Genomic DNA, 10,072 nt, shown 5'->3' on the forward strand with positions numbered 1-10,072 from the left:
CCCCCCGAACTATTTGTTTGCATTTTCAACACATGAAAAACACAAGACCTGATCTTAGTAAAATAAATAAATACATTCATATAATTTCTGATATCTTAAAAAAAGTTTCATCTCATAATCAAAATCTCACAACTGATGACGCAGCATCTTTGAACCTGTTTAATAAATGCTCGAAACAACAAAAACAGTGACTTGCCAGTTTCTGTTGCAGGGCTGTTTTCGTTGTCCTGATTTATTTTTTCAGTGATGCCCTTTGTCTGTTTGAATTCCTCAGTTTGAGCTGTATCCTAGGATTTTTGTGTTTTACTTCTTTTCTTTCTTCCTTTCTGTACATCCATGAATAAAACCAACGTTTGCAGAAGATACATACAAGGCATAATCATCTCTCCTTCTACACTGCTGTCACTCTCTATGACTTCTCTTTATCTATCCTCCAGCTTCTGTCTGTCTCCATCCCTCTCCGTTCATCAGTCTCTCTGAATGAGTTCATTTCTCCAAGATGTGTGCTGTGATCTTTCAGCATTCCATATTTACTAGTGGAGAGAGTTTTTAACCACCCACTTGAAAGACACACCTCCTCAGTGAGCTCACACATTTCCCAAAGCAATTGCACACTACACAATCAACAATGAAGACATGATACAATGAAACTGCTGCACAAACTGCAGCATATGCCATTTTTAGACTCATTCCATTCTTTTTACATTCTAATCCATTTCATTAACACATTTTCCACCAGCAACCATACATTAACATCTACAGTCTCCACGGCTCGCTGAAGATCCTTAACCTTCCTATTCACCTGTAAAAATGAAAAACAACACCCGCGTGTAAACTAGAATAAAAGGTTGATGTTTGATATAGAACTCAGAAACTGCTCCGTCTGCTGGCTGATGGCATTTCTGCTCAAGTCCAGCTCAACAGATATGGACTGACAACTAAGAACGGAAGCCAAGTATTGACAGCTGCTGTCAGTGAGGCCACAGTTGGATAATCTGAAATGAAAACAGATGAAAAAAGTTATTTTCTTAAAGATTTTATCATTCCTAAATATGCATTCTTGGTTTGTTTACATAGATAAAATGTAAAATACATTTTGTAAATGATTATTTAATCTTACTTCAAAGAGTTTATTGCACAACTGCCTTCCTGTAGTCCAAGACAGAGCAGCCGAACACCTTGATCTTTAAGGTTGTTGTTGCTTAGGTTCAACTCTTTTAGGTTTAAGCTTTGGCTCAGACCTGTAGCAGCTAGACCGCACATATCTGCAGTGAGTTCACATGAGTCCAGACTGCAGAGATATAGAATTTAAAACAATTATAATCTTTAAAAGTCCAAGAATTGCATTTTATATACTTGATGCAAACATCCAGTCTTAAGGCAGATACTGACCAGAGCTTTTCAAGAGCAGAGTTTTGTCTAAGGACTGTAAAAAGCTGCATTATTCCAGTGCATCCTGGGAAATTTTTGCTCAAATCGAGCTCTTTTAGGCTGGAGGGGTTTGAACTCAGAGCTGAAGCCAGAAATGAGAAACCTTTATCTGTCAGTCTGCAAGACGACAGCCTGGAGAATATGGCAAAAAAAGTGTATTTAGATTTCCATGATAATGAATGAACATCATATTTCAAACCTATTATTTAGGAGTTGATAAATCAATTATTATGTGTACATATGACAAGATATTTTATCTTAAAAAGACAAATTATTTTATCTTAACAAGTAGTTTAAATTATATGTATCAACCTCAGGAGGTCAAAAATTTACAGGGCTACACACAAAATGTTATGTTTTTTTTTTTTTAATTACATTAGTTAATTACATTTATTTCTGCTACTTCTCATGTTAGGTTAATTTCATGTTGGATAAAAATGTAATGTAATTATCATAACAAAATATATTATCAGTTTTACACAAAAGATAGCTCTCAAACACTCCATTTGAATGCTGTGAGAATGTAAAAAATAAAAATAAAATAAATAAATTTGAGGCATAACCTTAATTTCTCAAGTTTACAGGATGGATCCTTCAGTGAGTTCATGAGCTGCTTCATCCCAGAATCCTGCACATCATTGTCAGAAAGATCTAGAGCTCTGAGACGAGAGTTCTCCAGACCCAGACCACAACTTTTAGATGTAAAATTACATCTCTCTAATCTAAAAAATTAAAATTCTTGATAATTATTTTCAAAACACCAAAGTCATCAAAAGATACAGCCTCACTTCCTATTCACTTGCGGATTTGTCAATATGGTTTGGCTAATCAAAAACTTTTGACAACTGCCTTAGTGGCCATGTCATACAATTTTGGCATTCTAAGATGAATTTAAATATGTACAAAAAAAGGATGTTTTAAACTAAATTTTATTAAAAAAAATATATATAATATTGAGTTGGGAGTAATTTGAAACCACTGGTACCAGTGAATTAAATTACATGGATTATTAAATTATTAAAAAGAAGCCTAATGTAATTTCTAGTTTGCATTGCAGCAATGGTTCCCAATCCTGGTCCTGTAGTAACCCCAACCCTGCATATTTTGTATGTCTCCCTTTTCAAACACACCTGATTTAACTGATCAGCTCATTAGTAGGGAATTCAAGACCTGAAATGGTTGTGTCAAATGAGAGAGACATCCAAAGAGTGCAGGGCCATGGGAAGAGGTTTTAAGTTGGGGGTGCTGTAGTGGGAGGTGCATTTTTTGCGTGTCAGGTGAACACCTCTTAATAACGTCTAAGTCTAATAACAAAGTAAACACACACTAATAAGAATTAAACATTTATACCAATGATGTACCAAAAAAATCCAAAATTCTTTTCTGTGCCATTATGACATCTAGATACCTTCATGTTTTTTGTATTATTCTTTTTATACCTTCACTGTTGCAACGTCTTCACCTTGAAGTTCAACGTGAGGTCAGTTGACAATTATGCATTCTGTCTGACCTCCCAGGGCGAGTTTTTTAAGGCGACCGTTATTTAGAATGTGTCACTTTATGGTTTCCATGGTGACGCATCATTGCTTGTCACGTGACACACCGCAACAACAACAGAGCTGAATGAATGATGATCTGCTTTTATGTCATTTTTCCTTTTTATTCAAAATATTCACAAATTTGTTAGATATGGCATGAAATATCTGATATTTTCCGACTGTCAAATATATGCAAGTGGAAGTGTTTTAAAACACCTTTATGACGATCGCGTTAGTTGACCTGTATGCGCGACGGCATCTTAGTTTGTGCCGCAGACGCAGTTCAGAGAATCGGATTTCTGTTGGATTTACAACACGTGTATTCATCCACTTCTCCTGAAATACATAAAAGTAAGTGGCAGGTGAACTGGGAGAAGAATAGAGTAAACTTTAAAGTTACTTACACATGTGTATCTGATATGAATAAAACAACGTGTCTAATTATAATGGAAAGGATTATTATTGCCTCTTCCTTTGACATCAGTGTGTATTTTTTCTAAATGTATTGTTTTTTTAGTACTTATATGTCTGAAACCTAAAATATACATTATGTGGTTGAAAACACTGAAAAGTTGTGATATATGACAGCTCTGAACCTATGCTCTGAACGCGCCTCTCTCTGGCTCAGCGCCAGCCAACACGTGAAAGCACATTTGAATTTAGCAGTTGATCACATCATGCACTGGGACCAGCCTAGACTAATCACACCGGTGTGATCGTATGTACGTGCGAAAAGGTCAATAATTATTTAGTTGTGCTCAAAACCTCCTTGTGCATAAACTTCTTAGGTTAATAACAAACAGGAGGATTTAAAAAATGTTTTAATACGTTTCTGTATTTATTTTTTTGCATCTGTCAGAGAGTGCTGTAATGTCCTACTTCCCACGGCCATAAAAGAGTGTACTGTTGGGGGTTCTTCAGGACCAGGGTTAGAAACTCTCTCTCCTCTATGAATGTAATACATTTGAATGGACTCATAGCCACAAAAAAATAAATAAAATAATAATAATAAATAAATAATACCTTAAATTAACAAATTCAATAGTTGCCTACTCACAGGGCTGGACTGGAACAACAACCACAAAATTCAGGAAAGGCATTTTTAGTCCACTGGAACTGGTTCAAGTCAGACACCACCCACATTCAAATATACACCCGCGCTAAACTGTTTGTTTGTTTGCAGTATGCGTATATACCTACAGTGTTTACAAGTTTGACTGCTGATTTTTCCAAGCAAATGGGCCAATTCTAGTACAGAATGTTTTTTTTTTTTTTTTTTAAACAAAGGACAAAAAACAATAAGAGTACATAAATTTGAAATGCATGAGCAGTTATTTTTTACATTTAAATTAGATTGTATAATTTCAAGATTTACAGCAAACAGAATGTTCGTTAGCTTTGTGAAGGTATGCTAAAAATGCAAATTCACCCTCAGTCAGCAGGTGGCATTTTTGAAACAGCCGCATTAGAGCATTTCCTCGGTTACTGCTGTAAATAAAGCAGAGGTATGCTTATTAAGACTACATTAATATGCATTATAAGGATGAATGCAAAAAGAAAAGAAAATGCAATCAAAACTTTTTTGAAGACAGTCAGTTCCCCTCTTGAGATAAATTCTTATTAGTCTCAGCCTCAGACGTTACGCCCATGGACCATTGGCTGAACGTCTGATGCAAATGGGAAACAAAAGTGGAAACACTTCAGGATTGTTGAAGTCGTCATCAGATTGGTTGAATTCTACAGGATTTCCACAAGACGTGCGTGTTGCATTCTTTATGGAAACAAAGATACCGTGGCGCATATCAGGATCAGGTAAATGCTGCAATTTCACAAGTATGTGAAATATTTAATGTTTGCGGCATAGAAACTTTATAATACGTCCGAGAGTTTTACACACTGGTCTGTTATTGTGGTGACATTTCCATGCCTCGAAACATGACGATGAATGAAATTAACTGTGATTGGTTATTTGACATGTCAATCAAATGGTCTCATAGGTGGGCCTCGGACAATGAAAGCTACCATGAATTCCAGACCTTCAGTCTAAGACTGAAGTAAGACTACATTTATATAAACCTCCACCCCAATTCAATATTTTGAGCATCACAAACAGTGAGCTTGCTGTTCCTGTACAGGATTTTCTTTGCTAGCATGTCTATTCTCATGTCTCATCTCTGCTCTCTGTTAAGGTCCTGTTTATAGACTTTGTAATATTTCCAAGCAATACAATACAAACCAATGGGCCACAGTCCCTGCATGATGGGCCCAGTCCTTGGCAAAAATTAAAAAAATAAAACTTGTATCGGCCCGCCAGGAAAATGCCTGGTATGCCATTATTACCAATCCAGCCCTTCCTATACATATTGGCCCCGAAACAGTACAAGAAGGCAAATAAAAGAGATATTTTTTGCCCATAAGATCATTTCACACCTACCTCAACTCTTCGAGGTTACAGTTTGGGTCTGCAAGTAAACCAGAAAACATCCCAACCCCTGAGTCCCAAAGTCTATTTTCACTTAGGTCCAGTTTCTTAAGTTGGCAGGGTTTTGAACTCAGAGCAGATGTGAGGAAAGCACAGGCCTCCTTTGTGATCCCACAGTTTGAAAGCCTGCAAGAGAAAATTTATATCTGTTGAATGATTGAATGTCAGTTATATAGTCAACTGTTTCTACTAGTTCTGTTTTAGCAATTTCACAAAGTTCTGTGCTGCGGTGTGCCATGTTACTTCAGGGTTCAGCAAATTAATATATCTTCTTCACTATCTAAGGCACAACCATTTGGTCAGTGGGGTGCGGTTTGGTTGGAAAGATAAATTTTGCCCATTTTCCAACCCATCCAAAGATGAGTTGTGTGACTCCAAGGAAGGATTACTAAAAAAGGGAATTTGGCTGAAGGACTTTGACTCCTGAACTAAATTGATACCTACCATAGCAATATTCACCAAGTCACTGAAAAAAAAATAACAAATAATAACCTTAGAGTCTCCAGTTCACAGTCTGGCACTAAACCCAAAAGCCAGGTTGCTGCTTCATTTCCAATGTTATTGTAGCTCAGGTCCAGCTCCTTGAGATGTGATGGGTTTGATGTAAGAGCAGCAACAAGGGCTGAACAGCTGTCTCTTCTGAGTCCACAAAACTCAAGTCTAGATGGAAACAAATGGAGAAGGATGGACATTTACCCACTCTATTATGACATCTGTGAAATGTGTTGGATTTTAATACCATAGGTAAGCTAGAAGCAGAAATGTACTTTAGTGTCTGTAGTTTGCAATGTGGGCTCCTTAGTCCAGAGCAGAGACTTTTCACCCCCTTGTCTCCAAGGTCATTGAAACTCAGGTCCAGTTCTCTCAGGACATTGGGATTGGCCTCAAGAACAGAAGCCAAAGCTGGACAGCTTTTCTTTGTCAGTTTACATGTCGACAATCTAAGAATTAGAAAACAAATCTCTAAGAAATATCTTCAAAACTGTCCCTGTTCTTTAAAAATGTAGAAGTTTTATGACACTTACATGGCAATCCGACTGGCTTTGATAACAGGATGAAGCTTGAAAAGACACTCATCTGATTTGAAGAATTTTCTCAAGTCAAAAACCTCCAGTCCTTCATCACTGGTGAGCAGCACAAAGACCAGAGCCGACCACTGCGCATTTGAAAGTAGCTCCTCTGAAAGTTGTCCAGAGTTAAGGTATGTTTGGATTTCCTTGATAAGAGAGTGGTCATTCATTTCATTGAGGCAGTGGAAAAGATTGATGGACCTCTCGGGGCTAAGACCTGTCCCAAGCTTTTCTTTTAGGTACATGACTGTGTTCTCATTGCTGTGTGTGATGTGTCCTATTTGTATTGAAAGGTGGTGAAACAAGCTCTCACTGCGCTCTTGTGAAAGGCCAAGGAGGAAGCGGAGGAAAAGGTCAAAGTGCCCATTCCTTGACTTTAAAGCCTGATTTACAGCACTCATGTGTAGATCAAACAGAGATGAATCCATGCAGAGCTCCCCAAAGTCTGTGTCTTGGAATGGTATCTTGAATTTATCACTACTAGGCTTTTGAGTTGTAAACCAGTGAAGGTGAACAAACAAAGCAGCAAGATACTCTTGGAAACTCAGATGCACAAAACAAAAGACCTTCCTTTGGTATAGCCCAAACTCCTCTCTGAAGATCTGGGTGCAAAGTCCTGAATATAGTGATGCATCCTTGACATCAATGCCACACTCTATCAGGTCTTCTTCGTAGAAGATCACAAAACCTTTCCTCAGTTGTTGAAAGGCCAGTTTTCCAAGTGACAGGATATTGTTTCTACTCAAGTGTGGATCCAACTGATGTAGTTCCTTGTACTTGTCTATCATCTGCAATGTCTGGAAAATCAGGAAATGTGTGTACATTTCAGTTAGAGATTTGGGGATCTGACAACTCTCTCCATCACTCAACATCCTCTCTAGAACAGTGGCAGAAATCCAGCAGAAAACTGGGATGTGACACATGATGTAGAGGCTCCTTGATGATTTCATGTGTGAGATGATTCTATTGGCCAGACTCTGATCACTGATTCTCTTCCTGAAATACTCATCCTTCTGAGGGTCATTGAACCCTCGTACCTCTGTGACCTGGTCGACAGACTCAGGAGGGATCTGACTGGCTGCTGCTGGTCGAGAGGTGATCCAGAGGAGAGCAGATGGAAGCAGATTCCCCTTGATAAGATTGGTCAGCAGCACATCCACAGAGGCCAGTTCTGTTACATCAGAGCACATTTTGTTGTTCCTAAAATCAAGAGGCAGTCGGCACTCATCCAAACCATCAAAGATAAATATGACTTTGAACTTCTCTAAGTTTGAAAGTTTGAATCCCTTAATTTCTCTAAAGAACAAATAAACAAGTTGCTCCAATGTGTACTGCTCTTTGCCAATCAAATTTAGCTCCCGGAAAAGCAATGGAAACACAAAATGAACATCTTGGTTGGCTTTTCCTTCAGTCCAGTCCAGAACAAACTTCTGCACAGAGACTGTTTTTCCAATGCCAGCAACTCCTTTAGTCATTACGGTTCTGATGGGCTTGTTTTGTCCAGGTAAAGCTTTAAAGATGTCATTGCATTTGATTGGAGTTTCCTGTGTCTTTGGTGTCCAAGATGCTGTCTCAATCTGTCTCACCTCATGCTCGTTATTGACTTCTCCAATCCCTCCTTCTGTGATGTAGAGCTCTGTAAAGATTTTGTTGAGTAGGGCTGGATTTGCCTGCTTAGCAATACCTTCAAATATACATTGGCTCCTGTTCTTCAAACTGGATTTAAGCTTTTGCTGACAAGCATCAATTTGATGAACTACATAAAATAAGAAACAAGTTGTTACTCCTCTTTGTCTGCACTTAATGTAAAGTAGGTTCTAACCACATACATATATACTAACATTGAAGAAGTTTGTCAAAGAGGCTTTGCTCCTTCATACACTTCAGAATATGTAATGTGATTTTGACTGTTGCTTCTTTGGCTTCAAGAGCAAACTCGTCGATTTCATCTGGTGGACTCTTTGTACACTCTGTGAGATCAGGGTTCAAAACGCTGTCGATTTTTCTGAGTTCCTTCTTTACAAAAGTGATCACATTGCGTTGAAGTTGCTAAGATGAAAAACAGAAATTGTATTGAATATTTTACATTTCTTTTTTAACGTAAATTATGTAAAAAGTAAATAAATAAATTGGCTAACCCGCAAAATAGCAGCAAGGGCCATTTGTGTCTTTGGGGTTGATTGGTGTTGCATTTCTGTTGGCTGCTCTCTGCATTTAAAACAAAGTATAACATTTGAAAAATGTGACTGAATATTTATGAGTGTTTTTAAGAGTCAATCAAATTGAATACAAACAAGTCCTGACATACCGGTGGACGAGAGAATCAGTCATATGGAGATTAGTTGGTGGCTCCATTGACCAATTACTCTGAACAGATACATGGGTGTGTGACAAAGAGCTGAGCCAATCTCCCGAGAGACTTTGACGGAACAGAACATACAGTGATTTAATACAGTGAATTCATTAACAAAGAGAAGAATGTCATCTTTCCGCGTAAGCAGTGTAAGGGACATTAAATATATGTGCAACTCAACTGGTAGAGCATGTCACAAATAACACAAATTCATGGGTTTAATGAATTTAAAGTCCAGACATTTACCAAACTAAACTTGAAAATAATCTTATGATGAGAAATATGTCAGTCAAATCAGCCTCACTAAATAAATGTGCATTACCTCTGATCTTCCTCCTGGAATTTAACTGGAGGATCCATTGATGCATCACTCTTCACAGAAACATGGCTAAGCACTGGAGAGGAAGCTCTCTTCTGCTGATGAAACCCAACACTACAGGGAATCAAGTATCAGGAAGTAAACAAAGAAACTTTTTATAATCGTTGTTATGATCAAAGACATCAAATTAACAAATTGGATTGCATGCAGAGATTTTTGAATAATTAATATATAATATATAAATAAACAAACATACCATTCAGAATGATTGGATGTGTGGGGTTCAGTAGAGGAGCAACTGCTGCTGTTTTTGTCCTCATGGCTGGATGCGACACTATATTTGGTTTCACTTGATTCACTCATGGCAGCGTTTTTCCAGACACCTTAAATGATCCTAAAGTCTACAGTTAAACAACACACCCAAAGTGCTTTCTGTCAGTTTGCCACTGTATGCAGCTGCGTTTAACAATGCAGCTTTGAAGAAGGAAATAGAGCTGAATTGAACATGCTTCAGATCAGCTGGTCATGTTGTCCTCTCTGAGGTCTTGGTCCTTCCTTATTGACCTCAGCAGGCCATTCAGCAAACTTCTGAAACACCAAGTGTTACATTTTTACAGAGCATGACCCATCTGAATGACTTTTACACGATCTTTAACCCAAACATACTCACAGTTCTCACAACTTTCTTATTCATGAATTTCCAAAGCTTAAATAAATCCAGTCATTCTTACTGTTTTTTTTTTTAGGCGGAAAAAACGCTGAACATTGAAGAAACAAACTACGTGCAGAAGTGTATTTACCTTGTCTGAGTCTGTGCGTCGTCGAAGCCGCAGTTTCGGTTTCCGTTCTCCCTCAGGTTGAGCAACCTGGTTTATAGGC

At 37.9% G+C, this 10,072-nt stretch overlaps 1 protein-coding gene across 3 annotated transcripts; it reads right to left on the reverse strand.

Annotated features, from left to right (window-relative positions):
* LOC127945194 (NACHT, LRR and PYD domains-containing protein 12) lies at window positions 1-10,052 on the reverse strand. 3 transcript variants are annotated; one of them, XM_052541810.1, is made up of 14 exons: window positions 9,994-10,052; window positions 9,450-9,781; window positions 9,197-9,307; window positions 8,830-8,940; window positions 8,660-8,729; window positions 8,363-8,570; window positions 6,477-8,277; window positions 6,219-6,392; window positions 5,944-6,111; window positions 5,404-5,577; window positions 1,995-2,153; window positions 1,393-1,563; window positions 1,121-1,291; window positions 1-995 (listed from the first exon to the last, which is right to left on the reverse strand). In XM_052541810.1, the coding sequence occupies exons 2-14, from the start codon at window positions 9,554-9,556 to the stop codon at window positions 836-838; spliced, it is 3,585 nt and encodes a 1,194-aa protein (XP_052397770.1). In that variant the 5' UTR covers window positions 9,557-9,781; window positions 9,994-10,052; the 3' UTR covers window positions 1-835. The 3 variants fall into 3 exon arrangements, with proteins under 3 accessions (XP_052397770.1, XP_052397771.1, XP_052397772.1); XM_052541811.1 differs by lacking the exon at window positions 9,994-10,052 and adding an exon at window positions 9,864-9,986; XM_052541812.1 differs by lacking the exons at window positions 1-995; window positions 1,121-1,291; window positions 1,393-1,563; window positions 1,995-2,153 and adding an exon at window positions 2,185-4,740.
* Between the last annotated feature and the right edge of the window lie 20 nt (window positions 10,053-10,072).

This window comes from Carassius gibelio, chromosome A23, assembly GCF_023724105.1.
Source record: "Carassius gibelio isolate Cgi1373 ecotype wild population from Czech Republic chromosome A23, carGib1.2-hapl.c, whole genome shotgun sequence".
NCBI lineage: Eukaryota > Metazoa > Chordata > Actinopteri > Cypriniformes > Cyprinidae > Carassius > Carassius gibelio.

Excerpts from the sequence above, each read along its gene's own strand:
- LOC127945194 (XM_052541810.1), bottom strand. The coding sequence starts at position 9,556 with ATGAGTGAATCAAGTGAAACCAAATATAGTGTCGCATCCAGCCATGAG. Across the intron at positions 6,393-6,476 it reads AAAGCCAGTCGGATTGCCAT|ATTGTCGACATGTAAACTGA; the intron begins GTAAGTGTCATA and ends TCTAATTCTTAG. Across the intron at positions 1,292-1,392 it reads TCTGCTCTTGAAAAGCTCTG|TCTGGACTCATGTGAACTCA; the intron begins GTCAGTATCTGC and ends ATATCTCTGCAG.